General features: G+C 43.2%; 2 protein-coding genes across 5 annotated transcripts in view; one reads left to right on the forward strand and one right to left on the reverse strand.

The window, feature by feature from the left end:
• NPAT (nuclear protein, coactivator of histone transcription) overlaps positions 1-10,933 on the reverse strand; it is a 33,197-nt gene extending 22,264 nt beyond the window's left edge. For both annotated transcript variants that reach the window (XM_048844528.2, XM_048844522.2), the window contains exons 1-6: positions 10,772-10,933; positions 6,760-6,878; positions 4,503-4,563; positions 2,962-3,034; positions 2,357-2,397; positions 1,176-1,403 (exon numbers count right to left, since the gene is read on the reverse strand). In XM_048844528.2, coding sequence (XP_048700485.2) covers positions 1,176-1,403; positions 2,357-2,397; positions 2,962-3,034; positions 4,503-4,563; positions 6,760-6,878; positions 10,772-10,808 — 559 coding nt within the window. In that variant the 5' untranslated portion in view covers positions 10,809-10,933. The remainder of the gene's footprint in view (positions 1-1,175; positions 1,404-2,356; positions 2,398-2,961; positions 3,035-4,502; positions 4,564-6,759; positions 6,879-10,771) is intronic.
• Positions 10,934-10,974: 41 nt separating this feature from the next.
• The window catches only part of ATM (ATM serine/threonine kinase), a 120,158-nt gene continuing 103,772 nt past the window's right edge, over positions 10,975-27,360 (forward strand). For 2 of the 3 annotated variants that reach the window (XM_048844502.2, XM_048844508.2), the window contains exons 1-3: positions 10,975-11,089; positions 24,546-24,650; positions 24,733-24,845. In XM_048844502.2, the coding sequence (XP_048700459.2) occupies positions 24,579-24,650; positions 24,733-24,845 (185 nt within the window). In that variant the 5' untranslated portion in view covers positions 10,975-11,089; positions 24,546-24,578. Of the gene's footprint in view, positions 11,090-24,545; positions 24,651-24,732; positions 24,846-27,360 lie in introns of those variants that run through there. The other variant, XM_075127183.1, reaches the window with a different exon arrangement.

Raw genomic sequence — 27,360 nt, forward strand, 5'->3', positions numbered from 1 at the left:
TCAGCCACACTATCAGAGGCTCGTTCACCTGCACATCCACCAATGTGATATATGCCATCATGTGCCAGCAATGCCCCTCTGCCATATACATTGGTCAAACTGGACAGTCTCTACGTAAAAGAATCAATGGACACAAATCAGATGTCAAGAATTATAACATTCATAAACCAGTCGGAGAACACTTCAATCTCTCTGGTCACGCAATCACAGACATGAAGGTCGCTATCTTAAAACAAAAAAACTTCAAATCCAGACTCCAGCGAGAAACTGCTGAATTGGAATTCATTTGCAAATTGGATACTATTAATTTAGGCTTAAATAGAGACTGGGAGTGGCTAAGTCATTATGCAAGGTAGCCTGTTTCTTCTTGTTTTTTCCTACCCCCCCCCCCCCCCAGATGTTCTGGTTTAACTTGGATTTAAACTTGGAGAGTGGTCAGTTTAGATGAGCTATTACCAGCAGGAGAGTGAGTTTGTGTGTGTATGGGGGTGGGGGGGATGTGAGAAAACCTTGATCTATGCAGGAAATAGCCCTACTTGATTATGTAAAGAGTTGTCACTTTGGATGGGCTAGCACCAGCAGGAGAGTGAATTTGTGTGGGGGGTGGAGGGTGAGAAAACCTGGATTTGTGCTGGAAATGGCCCACCTGTTGATCAGTTTAGATAAGCTATTACCAGCAGGACAGTGGGGTGGGAGGAGGTATTGTTTCATATTCTCTGTGTGTATATAAAGTCTGCTGCAGTTTCCACGGTAAACATCTGATGAAGTGAGCTGTAGCTCACGAAAGCTCATGCTCAAATAAATTGGTTAGTCTCTAAGGTGCCACAAGTACTCCTTTTCTTTTTGCGAATACAGACTAACACGGCTGTTCCTCTGAAACCTTCTTTTCTGGGGATGTTAGGCGCATGTGGAAGGATCTGAACACAAAGGATCTGAGCCACCAACATACATGGAGCCATAGCCAATATGCAAATTAAAAACAAACAATCTCTTCATTGTGCAATCTTCTTATTCTTAATGTCTGACTTGGTCTGGACACCAGTAAGAATATGCAAAGCAGGAATTTCTCAAAGCAAGCTATCATTTGTATAAGGTGACTATTATACATTATAAAATAATTCCACCTGTATACATACATCGAATAAATAAAAAAATCAGTAACACATTTTACTTACTGCCGACATTATTTTCCTGTGTTTGGGCCTGGTGTGCAAACAACATATTCAATCTTGGCTGTGACGCATTTTGATTTACTGCTGGTCTGTGAATAATTGGGGTAGTTGTCATACAAGAGGAATTAAGTTGTCCTGACTGGTGGGCTATAGACAACAATCCTGAGGTTGGAGGAGCTGACTGAAGTATTCTCTGCCTTTTCATTTCTGCAATTCCACTTCTTGTACGTGCTGAGGAAAGTTAAGGCTACAATGAGATCCATTACTGGATATTTTCAAGAGGCAGTTGTTTTTCCAGGCAATAGTCACCATTACTTGAAGATGTAATTATGGGCACCCCAACAGGGCCAACTGCTCTTTTAGCAGGGAGGGAGACAAGAAATGGGGACCACAAGTACAATAGTTTCTGCAAGAGCTTGTCTGCACACAATTTTTGTATGGCTTTAACTATGTTAGTTTGAAACCAGTATAGTTAAAGCAGTACAGCTAACTAGTATAGGCACAATTAAACCAGTATAAAGGTGCTTATATCAATGTCATTTATTCCTGTAAGTTTATGGGCATTTTTATTGCGGCATAACTGCATCCACACTACGGGCTGTACCAATTTTACTGTATAAAACCCACATCTCTAACTGAAATAGTGAAAAAGGTACGTACACTGTATGTAAACCAAGCCTGACAAACTTAAGCTGTAGGAGATTCCCAGAACAATAAACATTGTAATTGTGTCCAGTACAGGCAATGGGATTGTGAGATTCAAGAGCAAACAATACCTGTATTTAACATTTGGTTTTCTCACGAAAGTTTCTGAGTAAAGACTTGTAAGGCATGGAATTTATTCTAGTGATTGTGAAAATAAAATAATTTTGCTGTTTAGAAGTTCATTTGGTAGATCTTCCAAAGAGGTGAATAATTCTAGACAAGCTATCTGTTCACATTGTTTTCCACTTTCTAGTGAGGCTAGACTGCAACTGGATTGCTCATGATTTTAGTTCCCCTTTGAACCGTCAATTAAATAAGCTTAAGGGAGTAGAAAATTAAAATCTAGTTTTAGGAGTGAGTACAAAGATTATCAAAACCACAAGGTTGATATTCTTTTCAGGAGAGGTAGGTCTCAATCAAAATCAGTTCTGAACTTGAACCCCATTTATTACATCTATATGATTCAATTAGATACCTACTCCTTTGATTAGCAGAAAATCCTGCAGAATTCTGCATACTCCTACAAAATAAGATAAGCCAGTCAAAATAAGTAGAAAACACACCACAGACACCTAAACAGAAGAAGGATCATTCTATAGTTATGCATTTACTAGTTTATGCGCTAGTCACATACTGATTTGGCGATGTTTCTGGATGAGGCATGGATTTGTTAAAATGATTAACGTAGATTAAATTCTTTAAGTGAGATCTACTGTGAAATTAGGTTGAATTTTGGAACCAATAACCATGGCAACTACAGTACCACGTTATATGACACTAAGGCTATGTCTACATAGGCCAAGGAAACCACACTAGCACCTCCCTATCTGATTTCTCTGACTAGCATAAATGGAGCTTGAACAGTTTTGAGATTCCCACCCAACCACTTTACGGTCAAATGCAGATTCTTTCCCTGCCAATTCACAGAGAAAAATAAACATAAAAAATATCTTCATTACCCTTAGTCAATGTGTGTCAACAGTATGTTTGTAAAATGTGAAAATGAAGTAAAGGAAAGCAAGGAGGTAGATAGTCTCACTTTAAAGGAAAATCCTCTATTCTTGATTTCAACATTACAAATTACCTGATCTGAGAAAGAGTATAGTCTAACTTCTTCCACAAAGATGACATAATTACTGGAACTTCATTTGTGGTTTCTAAAAAAAAAAAAAATACATGAACACATTAACACATTCTTCAGAGAGCTAAAACAGGTAGCTGGAGAGAAGCTGTGTCAGAAACCTAGTGTAATATAGTCAAGAGGTAAACATTAAGTAAAATTTTCAGACATGCCTAAGCAACTTAGGAGCCTAAGTCTCACTATCAAAAGTGACTTAGGCATTGCAAGTCTATAGTCTTAGTGCCTAAGCCACTTCTGAAAATTGGATTTATGCCCTTAAGTTGTTGAAGTATTTTTGAATTTTTCACTGTATATGTATGGCCTTTAACAGGAATCACTGCTCATTTTGGAAAAATGTACCCTATACATATAGCCTGTTACAGGAATCACTGCTCGTTTTGAGAAATCACTGAGGGAAGTTAATATGCTTGAAATTTGGGGAGCACACAATCTTTAAAAAACAAATGGACAGAAGGAAGAATCTCCAAGCAGCTAAGATTATAGAAAAGACTAAAAAAACAAATTAGATTTTTTGTGCATAGTAGGTCTGAGTTGGCAGTCCTGAGTTCCCAGTAACTTTAATGTAGATACTAAACAGCTCTGAGGATCAAGTCCACACCTTTTTTAATTCCATACTTCATTAAAATACCTTCTTCACACCCACTTTATTAGCTGAGTTTAAAGTCAGAGAAGTTCATGTCACCTTCCCCAGATTTAGACAGACCTCTTTATAATGTTCTTCAAGATGCCAAGTAAATGTTATTTTGCTGCAATTAAATTTGTGTCTTACAGCTAAAATTTTTATTAAACATAAATAAGTGAGGAAAACAACATTATACAAATATTCAAGACATGGCAGTTCTTTACATAGCGATCTAAGGTCATACACTTAACTACACTGTATGCCCTCCGACCCCAAGTCTCACAAAGCACCAGCAGAGCAAAGTCTGGTCACTTGCACAGAGGTCAACGGTGAACAAAACGAGGTGGAAGACAGACTTTCATTAGTTGCTTTTTTTTAAAAAAACAGTTGCACTTTTCTCTCTCTTATCCACACAAAATGTTAATAATTAATTTTGAACTTTTCAAATAAGGTTAAGGAAATCAAGACAGGGAAGCCAAATTTTACACATGCACTGCAAGTCTCCTCTGGTTATTTTTCTATATACAAACAGTACAACTCTATAATCATGAACCTACATTTACTTTATGCCTCAGATACACTTCTGTCCATTGCTATATTAAAGAGTCTGTTCAAATTTTCAGTGAGAAAGCATGCACACAATTACTAGCTATGATAGCAGACATCTTCTTTTAAAACTCTGATCAAATTAACGATTATTTGTGTTGTGATAGAACCTAAAGGTCCCAACCTAGACTGGGGCTTGTGCTAGGTACGGAGAGAGAGAGAGAGAGACACTGTCTCTACTCCAAAAAGTTTACAACCTAAATAGACAAATGAAAATGAAGTGCTATACAACAAATGTCTGACCCTCAGTGCTTACCTTTTGTTTTCATGGCTACATACTCATTAAGAATGGTTGTCAAGTTTTTTCCAAACAAAGACTGAAAGGAAAAAAAAAAAGATCAGTGTTAGATTAAAGAATCTTCAGCAGCAACCTACACGTTACCTCTTCTATTACATTACTCAAACTGTGAAAAAGACTGAGTCCTAACGCATTCAGTTCTTGTAGTTTTTTAGGATCTATGCCAGGGGTTCTCAAGCTCGGGGTTGGGACCCCTCAAGAGGTCGCAAGGTCATTAGATGGGGGGTCACGAGCTGTCAACCTCCACCCCAACCCCGCTCTGCCTCCAGCATTTATAATGGTGTTAAATATATAAAAAAGTGGTTTTAATTTATAAGGGGGGGTTGAGCTCAGAGGCTTGCTATGTGAAAGGGTTCACCAGTAAAAAAGTTTGAGAACCACTGATCTACACCATGTAGATGCAAGACACAAATAGATGTAGATTACCCTGCTGACGCTGCTCTCTTGAGGATGCAAAAAGTGCAATTCGGGGACAAAATGCATTCCTCAACAATAATAGAAACTTTTAAGCGTACAGCCTTCTGCAGAGTAGCCATTCCAGGATATATCAGCCAAGAATACGTTAACTTGCTTTAATTCGCTCTTGTTATTAGGGGATAATAGAGTTAGAGGCAGGAGAAAGTTAGGCAGTGTCATTTTTGGTTGTTAGGGAATAGCTGCAATGGGCATGCAAGTGAAGGCCATCAGCCTGAGGCAGTACAACATGTTGATAAGAGAACAGACACCTCAGGAGAGTTGCTGCCAAAAGTGAGAGTTTTTAATAATTTTACAGCAAACCATCTGCACCTGTCCCATTACACCATGATTTCAGGTGACACACAGAGAATTAGGATTTTCAAATTACCACTATCCTTAGTTTCAGTTTCTTGTCTTGTTTGATATTGGTAATCACCTATAGTCCTCTGATACTCGTTAAAAGCTCTCTTGAATTATAAAGCATGTGAATTCTAATGAGATTTTGGTCCTATGGAATTTCCTAACATCACTTGCATTTAGAAACAGGAAAAAAAAATATTGCCAAGAAAAGGAAAATAGTCTATATATTTTCCATATTAAAAGTTATAAAATAAAAGAATATGTCATTATAATTTACTTTAATAACCCACATAATCTCTTTCTCTCCCTTTTATCTATCTAATTCTTACTGGTCGCAGCTGAATTCAGAACTGAAATTCAGACAGCCCAGTAGGCTACTAGCAACATGACTGATTAAATGCTTATAACTAGGTAAACCATTTTAAGTCCTTTTTTTGAGTTGGTGAGTCAGAAACGTGGATCTCACAAGGGAGAGATTTCCACCAACCTCGAATATTGCAGGCCAAGGATTCATAGTTATCAAATGGTGTATTAGAAAAATAGAATGAAAGCTGTGAGTCGGTGCAAATATGAATATCAAAGTTGCACATACAATAATCAAAGCCATGCCATTTGGAATGCTAGTCAAAACCTCATTTCGAGTGCATTAGAAAAGGCAGCCACTGAAGTGAGAGAGTTAACATAGTTATGTTTACATGCATAGTTAATAAACAAATCATGAGTGACAAGATTATAGACAAATTACATCTTAGTTGGAATAGATGAGGGTACTAAGTGAGGAAGCCATTACAGTTGTCAAACTGGGAAAGAATCAATGCATTCACCAGACTTCTGGTTGTGCTAGTAAGCATGCACAAATTTGAGATCTTTAAGTGAAACTGATTTATCTAATTCAAGTTAATATTTACGTGGAACAGACTGTAATTAAATGTTACATCTACACGATACAAAGATTGTCATACTCATAATAAAGTACTCTTACTTTAAATAACTGTAGCAGCCCTGTAATCAATGTAGCTTCTTGCAATACTTTACCAAAAGTAACTCCTTGCTCACAGCTACAAAACAGATTGAATTAAACACTTTCAATACCATCTGCATATTTTACTCTTGGATTTGTAAAGTTTTTAGATATCTACCCTTCAGTATTATTAGCAATGTAGGATAGAGGCAGCTGGGCACATACAGTGCTTTATGTGATGCCAAAAAGAGAGAGAGAGGTTACTATTTCAAACTATTCAAAGATTTCAAACAGCCTCTGAGTGGTAGATGCTGTGTCGTTCACTCACATTCTAAAAGTGCAGAAGTCTGTGTGGATGGAAAAATAAATTATTTAGGAGAGATTTTCAGACTATGCCACAGTGTAACTTTATCTTGTGTGCTGTAAAGATGAACTCACCAGTAAACAGGCTGGAACAAATCCTTCCTCTGTATAGTGCTCAGCATATTCCTTTAAATCTGAGCTTTCCAATATAAATTCACGGCAGGTGGCTAAAAGCTTCTCCTGTTGTAAATACCCTGTAACAGACAAGACAGAAAGTTTTGCAGTTTTGTTACTTGCTTCTCCATGCTACACGTGGTAGATGTCAAAGTTCCGATACAACTATACATATTAATTAAGAATGCTCATATCGCAACTATCTATGGACTCAATTGACAAAAATTAAAGAAAACAAGTTATATTTTGAAAGAATAGCTCCTTTTCCATACATTTCTCTAATTGTCAAAAAAAAAAAAAAAGACTGCACATAACATTGCTGATGCTGTGCTACATAAATCCAAACAAAGCTACTTTCAAGACTAAAACTATTAGTACCACCTAAAGAACTATTACTGTTTACTTAGAAACAGAGCTGTGCATATCTCTCGATAGACCAAAAAAAATACAATTCTTGCCAGAAAAGATTGACAATCTGAGCAATATATAATCGAGCCCTGCAAATCTGCAGATATCCACGGACCATGTTTGCAGATTGTGGATGGATGCGGATCCAAATTTTATATCTAGATCCCTGCATATCTGCAGATATCTGCTTTTATATCCACGGCTTTGTACATGAGCCAAAAATTCCAGTTTTAAATGAAATGGAACTCTACAGTATATTTTTATAAAATGCACTGCCATACAACAATCAAGATTCGGTGTGCATATATAACAGTTCCAAAACAGAAAAAACATGAGCAACGTTAAAACATGTTCAATTTCTTCAAAAAGATTAACATTAGTAGCAGATGGCATAATTGGAAAAGTAATATAATTCCATGCTGTAAACTTCATATTCAGTAGACATACCAACAATCTCTTGTGCACCTCTGCACCTCAGATCCCATTTTAGTTACTTTAATGTGAAATAGACAGAAATTCCTACCCCAAAAATATTTCCAACCTTTAGGAAATGTGTATAATTATTTAACTTCCATTTTAGTGCTGAAATTCCTTCAGGCACTAAAAGGAGTAATTTGTATATAGGATCCAGAACACAGAATCATGATAGTATGTCATTTTGCCTATTCCATGCCGGAGTATACTTGCCCCTGTGCTACACTGGATGGTGCTTTAGCAACTCTATTTTAAATGTCTCTGATGGGATTCCAGTCCCAAACATCTACCTCTAATTAGTCTCTTATAAAATACCATTCCTAGAACTGACAAAAAGATCAGATCAAATCAAAGCCTTCTTCTCTTTCTGGTCCACATCAGTATTCAACACATGATGCATGAAATAAAAATTAAAAACCCCACAATTCACTGAAGCTAGTTCTTGCAATGCTATACATCATGGAAATATTTGTACTTGGTCCTTAAGATGAATAGTTAACATCATGAAGAGTTGTGTAACACTACTGGCACAGCCTGTAATTCTGTACCCATGTTCTGATGTCAAAATTATTCAGATATTTTTTAAAAATCCAGCCACACCATTACTCTCTCTCTGACTTCCTGAAACACGTGGTACGTTTTCACTGCATTTTAAAATGCACAAGAGGGAGTTTCAGAGCCCTGGTCTGTCTACAGACTCAGGCTTGTGGCACTGCACTAAAAACAGATCTGTAGACATTCAGACTTGGGCTGGAGGTTGGGCTCTGAATCCTGGGCAAGGGGGTGGGTTTCAAAGCCTGAGCTGAACTGCAGCGTGAGCCCACATATGTAGACCCAAGCTCTGAGCCTCACTGCCACAGGTTTTAAAATGCAACATAAGCATTCCCATAGCTGCATAGGATGACTATATGCTTACAGTAATACACACACAGAGAGCTATGTTCAAAGAACATTAAAGTTGCAAAATCAAACACTCAAAAGTTATGAATTACCAGGATTAAGGTTGCCCTTGCCCAATTGCATACATGTATTATGATAACAACAAGGAGTCCAGTGGCACTTTAAAGACTAACAGATTTATTTGGGCATAAGCTTTTGTGGGTAAAAAACCCACTTCTTCAGATAAATGGAGAGAAAATTACAGATACAGGTATAAATATATATTGGCACATGACGAGAAGGGAGCTACCTTACAAGTGGAGAACCAATGTTGAAGGCCAATTTAGTCAGGGTGGATGTTGTCCACTCCCAATAATTGATGAAGAGGTGTCAATACCAAGACAGGGAAAATTGATTTGTAGTTAGCCAGACACTCCCAGTCCCTATTCAAGCCCAAATGGATGGTGTTAAGTTTGGAAATGAATTGTAGTTCTGCAGTTTCTCTCTGAAGTCTGTTTTTGAAGTTTTTTTGTTGAAGGATGGCTACTTTTAAATCTGTTATTGAGCGTCCAGGGAGACTGAAGTGTTCTCCTACTGGCTTTTGTATGTTACCATTCCTGATGTCTGATTTGTGTCCATTTATCCTTTTATGTAGGGACTGTCCGGTTTGGCCAATGTACAATGATGATGACATCTATCACGTTAGTAGATGTGCAGGTGAATGAGCCTCTAATGGTGTGGCTGGGTCTTATGATGGTGTCGCTAGATGGTGTTATGATACAACCTCTAATTAAAACATCATATACTATTTTTTCTACAGGTCACCTGCCTTATTCAGCACACTGGATGAACAGTGCTCACCTAATAAGCAGCTATCTAATATTTTGTTTTATCCTTGTGGTTCAATGTGTGGCTCCAGGCCTTATTTGCTGCACATCACCAAACCCTGAATACAAAATTATTTATGTCCCCATGGGCTTTTCTATGGTGAGTTCAACCTATTAATTTAGTTCCTTACAAACATTAATCAATTTATCTTCACAAAACCCAATAATAGCTTATAAATGATAATTTTAATAAGAATGGCAAAGAGCATGTCCTTGACAGCAGGACAATGTCTTTCCAAATTTCAAGACCCTTAGTCCAAATCATAGCGACACTAGATGCTCAATGAAACTTTTCAGAGTAGCAGCCATGTTAGTCTGTATTCGCAAAAGGAAAAGGAGTACTTGTGGCATCTTAGAGACTAACCAATTTATTTGAGCATAAGCTTTCGTGAGCTACAGCTCACTTCATCGGATGCATTCGATGAAGTGAGCTGTAGCTCACGAAAGCTTATGCTCAAATAAATTGGTTAGTCTCTAAGGTGCCACAAGTACTCCTTTTCTTTCAGTGAAACTTTGGCAGTCTAAATATTCTGGGTCACCCACATAATTCTTCTGGTAATCAGAAGTCTAATTAGACCTCATTCACCAGATTTCTTTTTGTAGAAAGATACAAGAAAACGTGACCTTTCTAAATTTGGATTACACCTTTTGGGATAGTACAGGCTCCCTCTCCCCATGTTAAGACACAGCCTGTTAATGTTGTTTCACGGGTCTCTTTGCATTTTGACAGGTCTTTTTGCATACCACGACTGTGTTAAGACAGGGCTACAGACAGTAAAATATGTGTGACATAAACGTGTTCTCAGCGGGGGTGTTGCAACCAGATCCAGGGAAGGTCAGTGCTACTCTCTTTCTTTAGGGCGAGGTGGGAGGGGAGTCGCGAGTCTTTTTTCTGTTGTAACACGAGGGCACAGCAGGGAACAGCCACTGGCAGAGGCGCTCTGTATTTCTGCATTTTACACAGCCCTGACCACGCTGTCAGTGGCTAACACGCAACAACAGGGAAGCGGCACAAGCAACTGCCGTACGCGGCAGCCCTTGGCCCTAGGGGGCCCTCCCTTAACGCGACCCCAAAGGCACGGGGCGCAAGTCTGCTCCTGCCGCGGTCGGGCCACGCCTCCTGCACGCAGCCGGTTTGCGTCGGTTGCACGTCGAACAGCCCCGGTGCCTGTGAGGCCCCAACGCCAGGGAGCGACGGCTGCAGTCCGGCGCCCTCGCGGCTCTCGCCCCCGCCCCCGCGACAAGCGGTGGCTGCAGCCCCGGCCCCGCACGGCGGGCGCTGCCTGCGGAGCGGGAGACGTGACCCGCCCGGTCCCCGGACTCACCCAGCACCAGCCGGGCCACGTCGGACGGCAGCAGCATGGCCCCGCGCGGGGCTGGGGCACGGCGGCAGCGGCGGCCCCCAGGAGAGCAGCCAACCAGCCCCGCGACCTCCGACTGCCAAGGCGCGGAATCGGAAACTCGGAGCCGCCGTCCGCCCCGCCCAATTCCTTCCGCCGGAAGTGAGCAGGCTTCCGCTTCCGGGTTCGCGCCAGGCGTGGACGAGGCGGGGGAGGCGCATGTGTATTCGCTTCGCTGAGACTGTTGCCCTGCGGCACCTCGCGTTCGCGGAGGCAGAGTGGGGCCTGGGGACGCCGCGTGCGGTAACTGACTTCGGGTGGCGGTTTCAGCCTCGCGGGGGGAGGAGTCGGGTGCTCTAAGCCTCGAGTCTGAGCTCAGATTCTGGGGCTGCCTTGGTCCCCGGGTCCTACCGGCAGCGCAGCCTGGGCTCTCCTGGCATCCCCGGCAACCTAACACATCTGTCTCCCTGCCCCCCCCCCCCGGCCACCTCACACATCTGTCTCCCTGCCCACTCCCCTCCCCCCCGGCCACCTCATAATCTGTCTCCCTGCCGCCCCCCTCCCCCCCGGGCCACCTCACACATCTGTCTCCCTGCCCACTCCCCTCCCCCCCGGCCACCTCGTAATCTGTCTCCCTGCCGCCCCCCTCCCCCCCGGGCCACCTCACACATCTGTCTCCCTGCCCCCCCCCCCGCTCCGCTCCCCTCCCCCCCGGGCCACCTCACACATCTGTCTCCCTGCCCACTCCCCTCCCCCCCGGCCACCTCATAATCTGTCTCCCTGCCCGCTCCCCTCCCCCCCGGCCACCTCATAATCTGTCTCCCTGCCGCCCCCTCCCCCCCCGGCCACCTCACACATCTTCTCCCTGCCTCCCCTCCGGCCACCTCACACATCTGTCTCCCTGGCCCCTCCCTCCGCTCCCCTCCCCCTCCCCCTCCCCCCCCGGCCACCTCATAATCTGTCTCCCTGCCCCCTCCCCGCCGGCCACCTCACACATCTGTCTCCCTGCCCCCCCCCCGCCCCCCCGGCCGCCTCACAACCATCTTCCTGCCTCCCCAACCTACCGGTCGCCTCACAACTGTCTCCCTGCCCTCCCCTGCCCGTGGCAGGCTCAGGGGCGTCTCTCTGCACTCTTCCTCTCCACACACACCCCCCGGCCGCCTCACGACCATCTCTCTTCCCCGCCCTCCACGACTGCCTCACAGCCATCTCCACTCCTGTTTATCTCACAAATATCTCTCCCAGACCTAGGGTCTTTCCACCCCTATTTCCCTACCCCTGGCTGGCCCTCCACTCCTGGCCACCTCACATCTATCTCCCGGCCACCACCTCAGAACTGGGCCACTGCCCCAGCCACCTAGCATCCTCCTGTTCGTGCTGGACCTGGGAGGCCCCCGTACCCAGGCTCCTTCACATTCACCTACCCTCTCCCCCACCTTCACATCCTCCAGCCTCTTTCCCAGACCTAGGGGCCTCCCTGCATCCCAGCTGCCTCAGATTCTCCTGCTTCCCACTTGGTCCTGTGGCCCTCCCTGGCTGCCTCACACCCTTTTTCTCTTAGCTGGTGGTGTTGCCCTTAGTTGTGTGGGTTTGGGTGTTATTTTCTCTCCCCTTTCAGTTCTGCCATGCAGTGCTTTGTGTACTTGAACACAGTGCCATGGAGACCCATGTTTGTCCTTCAGGATCATCTGTGTCATATATATGCAGTTCAAAATAAAATGTGTTTTCATAGAAGATTAGGATTGGAAGAGACCTCAGCAGGTCATCTAGTCCAATCGCCTGCTCAAAGCAGGACCAACACCAGCTAAATCATCCCAGCCAGGACTTTGTCAATCCGGGCCTTAAAAACCTCTAAGGATGGAAGAGCCACCATCTTCCTAGGTAACCCATTCGAGTGCTTCACCACCCTCCTAGTGAAATAGTGTTTCCTAATATCCAACCTAGACCTCACCCTCTGCAACTTGAGACCACTGCTTCTTGTTCTGTCATCTGCCACCACTGAGAACAGCCAAGCTCCATCCTCTCTGGAACCTCCTTTCAGATAGTTGAATGCTGCTATCAAATCCCCCCTCACTCTTCTCTTCTGCAGACAACAAGGCCAGTTCCCACAGCCTCTCCTCATAAGTCATGTGCCCCAGCCCTGTAATAATTTTCGTTGCCCTCTGCTGGACTCTCTCCAATTTTTCCACATCCTTTCTGTAGTGGGGGGCCCAAAACTGGACACAGTACTCCAGATGTGGCCTCACCAGTGCCAAATAGAAGGGAATAATCACTTCCCTCAATCTGCTGGCAATGCTCCTACTAATGCAGCCCAATATGCCATTAGCCTTCTTGGCAACAAGGGCACCCTGCTGATTTATATCCAGCTTCTGTAATCCCCAGGTCCTTTTCTGCAGATCTGCTGCTTAGCCAGTCGGTCCCCAGCCTGTAATGGTGCATGGGATTCTTCCGTCCTAAGTGCAGAAGTCTGCACTTGTCCTTGTTGAACCTCATCAGATTTCTTTTGGCCCAATCCTCCAATTTGTCTAGGTCACTCTGGACCCTACCCCTACCCTCCAGCATATCTACCTCTCCCCCCAGCTTAGTGTCATCTACGAACTTGCTGAGGGTGCAATCCATCCCATCATCCAGATCATTAATAAAGATGTTGAACGAAACCGGCCCCAGGACCGACCCCTGGGGCACGTCGCTTGATACCAGCTGCCATGTAGACATCGAGCTGTTGATCGCTACCCATTCAGCCCAACAATCTAGCCAGTTTTCTATCCACCTTATAGTCCATTCATCCAATCCATACTTTTTTAACTTGCTGGCAAGAATACTGTGCTTTGCTAAAGTCCAGTTATATCATGTCCACTGCTTTCCCCATATCCACGGAGCCATTTTATCTCATCATAGAAGGCAATCAGGTTAGTCAGGCATGACTTGCCCTTGGTGAATCCATGTTGACTGTTCCTGATCACCTTCCTCTCCTCCAGGTGCTTCAAAATGGTTTTCTTGAGGACCTGCTCCATGATTTTTCCAGGGACTGAGGTGAGGCTGATGGTCTGTAGTTCCCCGGGTTCTTCTTCTTCCAATTTTTAAAGATGGGCACTATATTTGCCTTTTTTCAATGGTCAGGGACCTCCCCCCATCGCCACAAGTTTTCATAGATAATGGCCAATGGCTCTGCAATCACATCAGCCAATTCCCTCAGCACCCTCGGATGCATTAGATCTGGATCCAGGGACTTGTGCATGCCCAGCTTTTCTAAATAGTCCTTAACCTGTTCTTTCATCACTGAGGGCTGCTCACCTCTTCCCCATACTGTGTTGCCCAGGACAGCAGTGTGGGAGCTGACCTTGTCTGTGAAGACCGAGGCAAAAAAAGCATTGAGTACTTCAGCTTTTTCCACATCATCTGTCACTAGGTTGCCTTCCCTTTTCCTTAAGGGTCCCACACTTTCCCTGACTTTTTTCTTGTTGCTAACATACCTGTAGAAACCCTTCTTGTTACCCTTCACATCGCTTGCTAGCTGCAACTCCAGTTGTGTTTTCGCCTTCCTGATTACGTCACTGTGTGCTCGAGCAATATCTTTATACTCCTCTCTAACCATTAATCCTGCAGGGTCAAGCTGGGATCTGAGAATTAAGCTGGGTTTTTTCCCTCTCATGAGCATGGTCTCTAATAAAGCTTCTGCAGGTCAAACTAGACTCCCAGTTACACTGATGTAAATCCTTCCTTTCAGGGAGGTTACACAGGTAAAATTGAGGACAGATTTGCCCCTGCACTCGGAATTTAATTCTGTTCATGCACAGAACCACAACAGAATCGAGCTCATTCTGCTGTAGTTGGGCTGGTATGGAGGTTGAGAGGTTAGTAAGTAAAAAGCGCTAAAAACCTATATTTCTCACCAGGGGAAGCAGAATGCTCTCTGAATACAAAACAAGGAGCAGATTTGATACATGTTCACTAGCCCCCCACCACCACAGCATATGAACACTGCCAAAGTATTTAAAATAAAAAAAAAAAATGTTTCTGGCTCTCTTTCTTCTTGGCCTATAGGACAAAGAGGCTGATTTGTTTATTAGGTTTTCTAATGTATAGCGTACATATAAAAACTTTATTGTGGGACTGCTAACTTGAAGAAATTAGTTTTGCATCTTTATGGCACATAAGCACATCTTCCATGCAAATCTAGGGTACCCACTTTCACACACCAAAGACTGCCAAATGCTTGATGATAACACCTATAAATGTACACAGCCATTGCATTCCTTGTTTTTCTAGTCTCTTTGATAGATAGAAATAGCTTATTGCTAGGGTCCTATCAAATTCATGGTCCATTTTGGTCAATGTCATGGTCATAGGATTTTAAATATCCTACATTTCATGATTTCAACTATTTAAATCTGAAATTTCACAGTGTTGTATTTGTAGGGGTCCTGACCGAAAAAGGAGTTGTGGGGGGGAGGGTTGCAATACTGCTGCCCTTACTTCTGCTCTGCTGCTGGCGGCGGTGCTGCCTTCAGAGCTGGGCAGCTAGAGAGGAGCAGCTGCTGGCCGGGTGCAGAGCTCTGAAGGCAGAGCTTCTTCCAGCAGCAGCACAGAAGTAAGGATGGTATGGTATTGCCACCCCTATTACTTCTGCGCTGTTGCCTGCAGAACTGGGCCCTCAGTTAGCCACCATCGCTCTCCGGCCGCCCAGACCTGAAGGCAGCAGTGCAGAAGTAAGGGTGGCATGGCATAGTATTGCCATCCTCACTGCTGCGGTGGGGCACTGCCTTCATAGCTGGGTGTCCAGCCAACAGCTGCTGCTCTCTGGCTGCCCAGCTCTGAAGACAGCAGCGCAGAAGTAAGGGTGGCATGGGTATGGTATTACCACTCTTACTTCTGCGCTGCTGCTGCTGGCGGGGTGCTGCCTTCAACACTGGACACCTGGCCAACAGCCGCTGCTCTCCAGCCTCCCAGCTCGGAAGGCAGTGCAGAAGTGAGGATGGCAATACTGTGACCCCCCCCCCAAAATAACCTTGTGACCTCTCCCCCGCAACTCCCTTTTGGATCAGGACGCCCAATTTGAGAAACACTAGTCTCCCCCTGTGAAATCTGTATAGTGCAGAGTAAAAGCACACAAATGACCAGATTTCATGGAGGGAGATGAGATTTCACGGTCCATGACATGTTTTTCATGGCCGTGAATTTGGTAGGGCCCTATTTATTGCTCAAGTTCACTGGCAACAGGAATCTAGGGTGGTGCAACTTTATTTGTAGCCTCAAGTTACAGGAAAAGGTCAGTCAAAGGTTGAATTTTAGGACTCTGTTTTAGCCTGCATACACCTCTGTTCTAATGTATTTATTTTGAGTCTTCCTTGTTTAAGTCAATGTGAGAAAAGTATTACTGATCAATCTGATACTAGGTAGCATCTGGTTTTACAAGTTCTACATTCTTTTAGACTCCTGCTTTTTTTTTTTAAAGTAGCGTACAAATGTTAAACATGAAACATCTCAAAGGATAAAATGTAAGTTTTGTTTATCAAATCAAAACAATTGCAAAGTGAGAAGGTGTTTGAAAGAATATTTGTCAGGTCTTGCTTTATCTGAACAAACTGTTTTTCTGTTCCTGCTAGGATTAAGTGGTGTGTTAGTTTCTTTCTAGTAATTCTTAATTTCTGTTTATTACATATTGAACGTAGTAATGAGCTTAACATAATGCTAAATAGGAGGCAAAGTATTTAAATGCCAGGAAATTCCAAGTTACACGATGATTTCTAAATTCTTTTTTTCCCCTAAATCTACATTTCTAAATCTTTTTAAAAACAGGTCTTTCTTAAACCTAAGACCAATGAAAACATGTTCATGGTTTTTAAAAAAACATTCCAATAGTAAAAATTGCCTTCAAACAAATATTCCCTGCAGTAACCTAAAGGTTGCTTCATTAAGAACTTCAAACAAATTGACAATAAATAAAAGTGAAATTGATTAAAGACTAAATGCATTTTCATCGCCTAGATTCAGGAGATTAAAAGTAAACAAACAGCATAAATAGTGAAACATAACTTGGATTTTCATAGTTGTTTCAGTTTCAATAATCTGTGATATTGTGATATTCATATTAGTAACAAGAAGTTTGTTTACATATCACTTAAATTGACAGTGTCTTTTCAAAGTTTTTCTACTGCAATGTTATGGCTACTATATTGCACTTCCTGTATATTTTTACAATAAGTATTAGGAACATAGGAATTGCCATAGTGGACTAGGCCAGCAGTCCATGTAGTCCAGTATTATGTCTCTGAACAGTGATCATTCAGAGAAGAGTGCAAGAAACTCTGTGGTGGACAATTATGGAATAACATGGCCATATGAGGAGTAGAGTTGAGAAAATAATTGATTTTTGTTGCTAGCTCACATCATTTAGTGGTTGGTTTATGCTCAGAAGCATGAGGGCTATATTGTTTTTTAAAACCTATGTAATATAACTGGACTTTTGCATTATCCATATAAATTTCTAATCTGTAAGAGGTCGTAGCTTGAACATATTGAGGGAAAGCTTGGAGAAAAGAGTTTTTGCATTTCATTCTGAAAGTGGTTGGTTCTGTGATAATTCCTGAGGGAGTGAGTTCCATAATTTAATGTGACTTTTGGAAGTTCTGCCTCCTCTACTGGTTGAAGATTTCATTATTATAGTACAATATAGCTATCATGGCAGTTCATGATCATAGTTGGAGAGACAGAGACTATGTCTTGGGAAGCTAGAGCCAACAGTATGGAGGGCTTTGAATATCAGGACAGAGACCATGAATTGGATGCTGTATTTATCAGGAGCCAGTGCAGAGTGGAGCACTAAGGTGATGTGTTCATCAGTGACACATGTTACCTAGTAGGAAGCTGCTGAATGGCCTGGTTAAATTGTCAGAATCCAACAAAATGTGTTTTAATACACCCATACGTAAGGTTCTACATCTGGGGAAAAGGAATGCAAATTATTTCTACAGGATTGGAGAAGCTTTTGGAAAGCAGTGACTCAGAGAAGGTCATAGGTGTCATCGTGAATAATTGCCTCAACATGCTAACATTTTTATGGCTGACTTAGAACAATGCTTCTTCAGCTCTCGTCCCGTAATGCCCCTACTCTACTTGCGCTACACTGATGACATCTTCATCATCTGAACCCAGGGAAAAGGAGCCCTTGAGGAATTCCACCATGATTTCAACAATTTCCATCCCACCATCAACCTCAGCCTGGACCAGTCCACACAAGAGATCCACTTACTGGACACTATGGTGCTAATAAGCGATGGTCACATAAACACCATCCTATCCCGGAAACATACTGACCGGTATTCCTACCTGCATGCCTCCAGCTTTCATCTAGACCACATCACATGATCCATTGTCTACAGCCAAACTCTACGATACAACCGCATTTGCTCCAACCCCTCAGACAGAGACAAACACCTACAAGATCTCTATCAAGCGTTCTTACAACTACAATACCCACCTGCTGAAGTGAAGAAACAGATTGACAGAGCCAGAAGAGTACCCACAAGTCACATACTACAGGACAGACCCAACAAAGAAAATAACAGAATGCCACTAGCCATCACCTTCAGCCCCCAACTAAAACCTCTCCAATGCACCATCAAGGATCTACAACCTTTCCTAAAGGACGACCCATCACTCTCACAGACCTTGGGAGACAGGCCGGTCCTTGCTTACAGACAGCCCTCCAACCTGAAGCAAATACTCACCAGCAACCACACATCACACAACAGAACCACTAACCCAGGAACCTGTCCTTGCAACAAAGCCCTTTGCCAACTGTGTCCACATATCTATTCAGAGGACACCATCATAGGGCCTAATCACATCAGCCACACTATCAGAGGCTCGTTCACCTGCACATCTACCAATGTGATATATGACATCATGTGCCAGCAATGCCCCTCTGCCATGTACATTGGTGAAACTGGACAGTCTCTACGTAAAAGAATAAATGGACACAAATCAGACGTCAAGAATTATAACATTCAAAAACCAGTTGGAGAACACTTCTATCTCTTTGGTCACTCGATTACAGACCTAAAAGTGGCAATTCTTCTACAAAAAAACTTCAAAAACAGACTCCAAGGAGAGACTGCTGAATTGGAATTAATTTGCAAACTGGATACAATTAATTTAGGCTTGAATAAAGACTGGGAGTGGATGGGTCATTACACAAAGTAAAACTATTTCCCCATGTTTATTTCCCTTTCCCCCCAACCCCCGGTGTTCCTCAGACGTTCTTGTCAACTGCTGCAAATGGCCCTCCTTGATTATCACTACAAAAGGTTTTTTCCGCCCCCGCTCTCCTGCTGGTAATAGCTCACCTTAAGTGATCACTCTCGTTACAGTGTGTATGGTAACACCCATTGTTTCATGTTCTCTATGTATATAAATCTCCCCACTGTATTTTCCACTGAATGCATCCGATGTAGTGAGCTGTAGCTCACGAGTTAGTCTCTAAGGTGCCACAAGTACTCCTTTTCTTTTTGCCTCAACATGAGCTTTCTGTGTAATGCTCTGGCAAAAAGAATGAATGCAATCCGTGGATGTATAAAAAGTGGACTATTAAGTAGACATAAGGAAGTGTTCTTGCCTCTGTACTTAGCATTGCTAAGATCACTACTATTATATTGTCTAGTTTTGGTGTCCACACTTCAAGAAGGATGTGGAAATATGGGCCAAAGAAGGCCCTAAAAATGATCCAGGGACTGGGAAAGAAGTCTGATGGTTTGAGGTGCAAGGCACTCAACTTCAGAGCTGAGCATTTTTTTGTTGTTGAATATTTAGTTGGTTGAAAAATGCATTTGTGAGAGGCACCAAAACTTTGTGAATTTGGGTCAAATTCAGCAAATTTTTTTGCCCCCAAAAACCTCGATTTTTTTTCAGAAACGTCAAAACAAAATGTTTTGGCATTTTCTAAACTACCCATTTCAGTATTTTTTTTAAAATATCAACATTTTCAAAACATTTCGTTTGACCCAACCAAAATTTTTCTACTTTTGTATTTTGCAAGAAAAACATAATTCAGTTTCAGTTTGAAATTAATATGTGGCTCATGAAGACCAGGTCAGTGTTATTAGGATGGAGCCAATATTCTGGCTAGTCACAGAGGGAGGTGGTCATTTTATCCTGCTTTGGCATCCTATGGTACTGAGTCCAAAAGGACCCTGAGGCTGCAAATTTAACAGTCTGAAGGTAAAAACAACAAGGGCTTCTTGTGGCACCTTAGAGACTAACCAATTTATTTGGGCATAAGCTTTTGTGGGCTAGAACCCACTTCATCAGATGCATGGAGTGGAAAATACAATAAATGTATTGTATAAATACACAGCACATGAAAAGATGGGAGTTGCCTTACCGAGTGTGAGGTCAGTCTAATGAAACAATTCAATTAACAGTAGGATACCAAGGGAGGAAAAATCACTTTTGTAGTGGTAATGAGAGTGACCCATTTCAAACAGTTGACAAGAAGGTGTGAGTAACAGTGGGGGAAATTAGGTTTAGGTTTTGTAATGACCCAACCACTCCCAGTCTTTATTCAGGCCTAATTTGGTGGTGTCCAGTTTGCAAATTTATTCCAGTTCTGCAGTTTCACATTGGAGTCTGTTTTTGAAGTTTTTTTGTTGAAGAATTGCAACTCTTAGCTCTGTTATTGAGTGACCAGGGAGATTGAAGTGTTCTACTGGTTTTTGAATGTTATAATTCCTGACGTCAGATTTGTGTCCATTTATTCTTTTGCGTGCAGACTGTCCAGTTTGGCAATGTACATGGCAGAGGGGCATTGCTGGCACATGATGTCATATATCACATTGGTAGATGTGCAGGTGAACGAGCCCCAAATGGTGTGGCTGATGTGGTTAGGTCCTACGATGGTGATGTGGACAGAGTTGGCACCGGGGTTTGTTGCAGGTTTTGGTTCCTGGGTTGGTGTTTTGTTGTGTGGTGTGTAGTTGCTGGTGAGTATTTGCTTCAGGTTGGGGGGCTGTCTGTAAGCGAGGACTGGCCTGTCTCCCAAGGTCTGTGAGAGTGAGGGATCATCCTTCAGGATAGGTTGTAGATCCTTGATGATGCGCTGGAGAGGTTTTAGTTGGGGGCTGTAGGTAACGGCTAGTGGCGTTCTGTTACTTTCTTTGTTGGGCCTGTCTTGTAGTAGGTGACTTGTGGGTACCCTTCTGGCTCTGTCAATCTGTTCACTTCACCAGGTGGGTATTGTAGTTTTAAGGACGCTTGATAGAGATCCTGTAGGTGTTTGTCTCTGAGGGATTGGAGCAAATGTGGTTGTATCTTAGAGCTTGGCTGTAGACAATGGATCATGTGCTGTGGTCTGGATGAAAGCTGGAGGCATGTAGGTAAGTATAGCTGTCAGTAGGTTTCCGGGATAGGGTGGTGTTTATGTGACCATTGCTTATTAGCACTGTAGTGTCTAGGAAGTGGACCTCTTGTGTGGACTGGTCCAGGCTGAGGTTGATGGTGGGATGGAAATTGCTGAAATCATGGTGGAATTCCTCAAGGGCCTCCCTCCCATGGGTCCAGATGATGAAGATGTCATCAGTGTAGCGCAAGTAAAGTAGAGGAGTTAGGGGACGAGAGCTGAGGAAGCTTTGTTCTAAGTCAGCCATAAAAATGTTGGCATACTGTGGGGCCATGCGGGTGCCCACAGCAGTGCCACTGACTTGAAGATATAAATTGTCCCCAAATTGAAATAGTTGTGGGTGAGGACAAAGTCAGAAAGTTTAGCCACCAGGTTTGCCATGATAGTATTGGGGATGCTATTCCAGACAGCTTATAGTCCATCTTTGTGTGGAATGCTGGTGTAGAGGGCTTCTACATCCATAGTGGCCAGGAGGATGTTTTCTGGAAGATCATCGATGGATTGTAGTTTCCCCAGGAAGTCAGTGGTGTCTTGAAAATAGCTGGGAGTGCTGGTAGCGTAGGGCCTGAGGAGGGAGTCTACATAGCCAGACAATCCTGCTGTCAGGGTGCCAATGCCCGAGATGATGAGGCATCCAGGATTCCTAGGTTTATCAGTTTTGGGTAGCAGATAGAATACCCCTGGTTGGTGCTCTAGGGGTGTGTCAGTGTAGATTTGTTCCTTTGCTTCTCCAGGGAGTTCCTTGAGCAGATGGTGTAGTTTCTTTTGGTAATCCTCAGTGGGATCAGAGGGTAATGGCCTGTAGAATGTGGTGTCAGAGAGTTGACTAGCAGCCTCTCATTCGTATTCCGACCTATTCATGATGACTACAGCATCTCCTTTGTCAGCCTTTTATATTTAATGTCAGAGTTGTTTCTGAGGTTGTGGATGGCATTGTGTTCTGTATGGCTGAGGTTATGGAGCAAGTGATGCTACTTTTCCACAATTTCAGCCTGTGCACGTTGGTGGAAGCACTCTATGTAGAAGTCCAATCTGTTGTTTCGACTTTCAGGAGGAGTCCACACAGAATCCTTCTTTTTGTAGTGTTGGTAGGAAGCTTTTTGTGGGTTAGTGTGCTGTTCAGTGGTGTGTTGGAAATATTACTTGAGTCGGAGACATCGAAAGTAGGATTCTAGGTCACTGCAGAACTGTGTCATGTTTTTGGGGTGGTGGGGCAGAAGGAGAGGCCCCGAGATAGGACAGACTCTTCTGGTGGGCTAGTAGCATAGCATAGCTGGATAGATTAACAATATTGTTGGATGAGTTAAGGGAACCACTGTTGTGGCCTCTTGTGGTGTGTAGGAGTTTAGATAGTTTAGTGTCCTTTTTCCCCTGTAGAGAAGCAAAGTGTGTGTTGTAAATGGCTTGTCTAGTTTTTGTAAAGTCCAGACACGAGGGTGTTTGTGTGGAAGATTGGTTTTTTTAAGAGTTTCTAGTTTTGAGAGTTCATTCTTGATCTTCTCCTGTTTGCTGTATAGGATGTTGATCAGGTGGTTCCACAGTTTCTTTGAGAGCGTGTGGCACAATCTCTCACCATAGTCTGTGTGGTATGTTGATTGTAATGGATTTTTTACCTTCAGTCCTTTTGGTATGATGTCCATTTGTTTGCATTTGGAAAGGAAGATGATGTCTGTCTGTATCTGCATGAGTTTTTTCATGAAGCTGAAACTGCAGAACTACAATAAATTTGCAAACTGGACATAATCAATTTAGGCCTGAATGAAGACTGGGAGTGGTTGGGTCATGACAAAACCTAAATCTAATTTCCCCCATACTAGTTCCCCCCACTGTTACTCGCACCTTCTTGTCAACTGTTTGAAATGGGTCACTGTCATCACTACAAAAGTGATTTTTCCTCCCTTGGTATCCTACTGTTAATTGAATTGTCTCGTTAGACTGACCTCACACTTGGTAAGGCAACTCCCATCTTTTCATGTGCTGTGTATTTATACCTACTATTGTATTTTCCACTCCATGCATCTGATGAAGTGGGTTCTAGCCCATGAAAGTGTATGCCCAAATAAATTTGTTAGTCTCAGAACCCTGGTCTACACACGGGGGCGGGGATCGATCTAAGTTATGCAACTTCAGCTACGTGAATAACGTAGCTGAAGTCGACATAATTAGATCAACTTACCATGGTGTCTTCACCGCAGTGAGTTGACTGCTGCCACTCCCCCTGCACCTCACTAACTCTGCCTGCGCCTCTCGTGGCGGTGGAGTACAGGAGTCGATGGGAGAGCACTTGGTCGATTTATCACATCTAGACTAGACGCGATAAATTGACCCCCCCGCTTGATAGATAGCTGCCCACCGATCCCGTGTGTAGTGTAGACATACCCTAAGGTGCCACAAGGACTCCTTGTTGTTTTTGGTGATACAGACTAACACGGCTACCACTCTGAAACCAGTCTGAAGGTAGATGCTCTTGATAGAGGGGGATGTTATAGAGGAGGAAAATTTTTTTCAAAATGATTCCCTTTTCCTGCCAGCACTACCTTAGTCTTCCCTTGGCTGAGCTTTAGACAGCTTCTGATTTTGGGCTGAGTGCTGAGAGATGGAGCTTTTTGTGTCATCCAAAAGAACTGTAGAGCTAGGTGTCATCTGTTCACTGTTGATGCTTTGGTCTGTGTTGTCTACCCAGCTCTCACTTCTCTATGTCAGGGCAGAAGTCAGAGAGTATGTCTACAGAACAAAGAGAAACCCGGGGCTGGCCCGTGCTAGCCGACTTGGGCTGTGGGGCTGTTTCATTGCTGTGTAGACATCTGGCGTCGGACTGAGAGCCTGAGCTCTGGGACCCTCCTGCCTACAGGGCTCCAGCCCATACCCAGAAGTCTATACAGAAATGAGACAGTCCTGCAGCCCGAGCCCTGTGAGCCTGAGTCAGCTGGCAGGACTAGCCGCAGGTTTTTTTTTCCCTGTGTAAACCTACCCACAGTCATATGAGATGGCCTTCATTGTTGTCAATTGTTCCATAACAGCTACTTGTGAGAATGTGTTACATAATTGTAATGAGACTATTTCTGATTCTACTTGTTCTTGATGGCCCACAAGACCAATCCAGGTTCTGGTGATCCTCTCTGTGAAATAAAACATAAATTTTAAAAATACCTATGCATGTAAGACAGGATGACCACAATTATGAACTGAAAGCAACTAAAATATCAAAACACTTCAGGTAACGTATTTTTAAAAGACTTAAAATTGAAGCTAGAATCCCATTTTGCGTTGCATTTCCCATCTTTTAAGTAGGTTGGCTAGCTACAGTAGTAAGGCAGTTTATTTCATAATTAAAATACTGATTGTCTTTACTCCCATTTACAGATGCAAATTATTTATCAGCTGCTAAGTTGAACCATGAGTCTTGTCCTACATGAGCTGCTTGTTTGCTGCCGTCAACTTGAAAATGACAAAATTACAGAGCGAAGGGTAATTAAAATCCCTTTGTGTGTGTGTAAAACAGTGGAGTGAATGCATAATAAATAACCTTTTTCCTGAAACACATTTTCAGAAAGAAGTTGAAAAATTCAAACGTCTCATCCGTGATTCTGAAACAATTAACCAACTGGATCGTAATTCTGACTCTAAACAAGGAAAACAACTGAACTGGGATGCTGTATTTAGGTATCATTTTTGTCTAAATTGCTGTCTTTCTCACTGTACAAAAGAGCATTGTTTTGTTTAATAGATTATCAGATAAACACCAATATTTTTCCTAGAGCTGTAGATTGGATTCAAAATCTTATCTGTCTGTCTGTAAATAAGAAATGTCTTAAAAGATTATTTTAAATTTACATATTTTTAAAGATAGTCACAAAAAGAAAGTGACATGGCTCAGTGTAAGAGTTTACCAGTTGCAGAGGATACTAAGGCCTGGTCACACCATGCTTCAATGCTAGCGGAAACTTGATTAAATAAGGTTGATTGCTGGTGTAGTTATTGTTAGTCACCTGTTCAGATTTTATCTTACAATAAGTACTAACTTTACATTACTTTTTTCTAATAAATATTTTCAGTTTGTGTCCAGCTTTCAATTTGCAGTTCTTTGAATGGACTATGGACTATACATATGGTATAGACATGTTGTTAGAAATGTATGTTTTTAATCAGTCCTTTGAACTAGGATAGCTGAATTGTGGCTCATGGGCCAAAGGAGTTATACTGTATGGTCTGTGGAGGCTCTCATATTTAATATAGAATCTGCTCTTACTCCTGAGGGAATTTTGCACCAAAAAATTAAAAATTCTTTGCCAGAAAAATAAAAAGTCTGTGCACAATATTTTAAAATTCTGCAATTTTTTTGTCAATAAATAAACGTAGAGGCTCCAGCATGGCAATGGGGAGATAAGGCCTCTGGCTGCACGGAGTTGGGAGATCACTGTGCAGCCCCAGCCAGAGACATGTACTCAGTAATGAGGCTGCACAATGCAAGGGCCAGACTGCCCCAGAAACACCCTGGGGCCCTACCTCTCTGCGCCAGCTGCACCAGGTGTGGGCAGGCAGGCTTAGCCTGGCAGGATCCAAGTGTAGAGGAGCTTAGTGGGGGGGATCCAAGTGTGGAGTGAAAAGGTTCTGTGTGGGGCAATCTGGGTGTGGGAGCAGGGAGGATATGTATGCACAGAGGCTCATTGGGAGCGTTCTGTGTGCCGGGACAATGGGACTTTGCAGGAGGGTCTAGGTGAAGGTAGTTGGAGCTTAGCAGGGTGTGTCTGGATGTGGGGGGATGGGGCTCAGCAGGGGAATCTGGGTGTGGGGGCTGATTGCGGGTGTCCGGGTGTTGGGGAGCAGGGCTTGGTGGGGTGGAGGTCTGGGTGCATATGTTTGGGGCCCAGGTGCAGGCTGCTCATCGGGATGGTCCAGGTGCATAAAAGGTGGCGCTTGTCAGGGTGCGGGTTCGAGCGTGAGGAGCTCAACACGTGGTGGTCTGGGTGAAGGGGTCAGGCTTTGGGGAGGGGTTGGGTGTGGAGGGGCATCCTACAGGGGGATCTGGATGCACGGGGGTTGGGTGTTTGGGAGAGTAGCTCCCGTACAGTGACCCCTCCCCCCACGGCTGAGGAGTGTTGGGGCAGGAAGGGGGTGTGGGGTGGTGCAGAGCCAGGGGAGATTTCTAGGGGTAGGTCTGCCTTGGCCCAGTCACTCCATGCAAGGGAAGTGTGCTTCTCCCCCACCTCCATCCCAGCTGGGGCTAGCAGCTGAGCCCAGCGCAGGCTAGGAGCCACCAGCTGGGTCATCCCCAGCCTTGGGTGGGGTTGGAGCTAGCCAGCGCAGTGTCTCAGGGATCTGGATGCTTGGGGGTTGGGTGGAGAGGGAGTGGTCTGACCCACCACTGGTGGGGGATCCCCAGCCACCTGTGATTTACCTCTCCACTGGCTGCTCCGGGTGCCTGAAACGCTGCGTCCATGCTGCTGGGGAGGGGCGCGTGACCACTCTTGTGGCTTCCCTTTGCTTCCCTGTCAGAAAATCATTTTTCTGCTAGGAAGCAAATAAATCTGTGGGAGACATGAATTCTGTGTGTGCACAGTGGTGCAGAATTCCCGTAGGACTATTGTTCTATATATTCTGTGTGTTGCATCTTAATCTTCCATTGAGAGGAAAATGGAGCATAGCATGATGTGCTTCCATATTAAAAATCAGTGTCTGAAGTCTGCTTCCATACATACATACATACTTCTAAACTATAGATCTAAACTAAGCTTCAGATGTATTTCTACCATGTAATATAACAATCAAAAAGATTTTTATATTATCTTTTGTTACTTTTGCTATGACTAACACAAAAAGGGTTTATGTTAGAAGAAAACGAAGATACAGACACTAAACCAAGTAAATATTGCAGATCAGAAAATCAGTGATGTAATGAAAACCTTGAACATACTCTTGTAGTACATCTAATACAAACTAATAGTCTATTTACACTACATATTCACTCTAAGTGATATGAGACTGTTCTCAGAACAGTACATGATTAACCCACCTCCCATTAAAATTAATGGAAATCTTGCATCTTTTTCAAGGAATAATTTTAAAATATTCAGTCAAAAACATGCTGTGGAGTCTGATACGAAGCTCATTTATTTAGAAAGAACTCAAATTTTTCTTCATTATGAACAATAAACAGTACTTTTAAATATTCTGTGCT

This window comes from Caretta caretta, chromosome 1 (genome assembly GCF_965140235.1).
Source record: "Caretta caretta isolate rCarCar2 chromosome 1, rCarCar1.hap1, whole genome shotgun sequence".
NCBI classification, from domain to species: Eukaryota; Metazoa; Chordata; order Testudines; family Cheloniidae; genus Caretta; species Caretta caretta.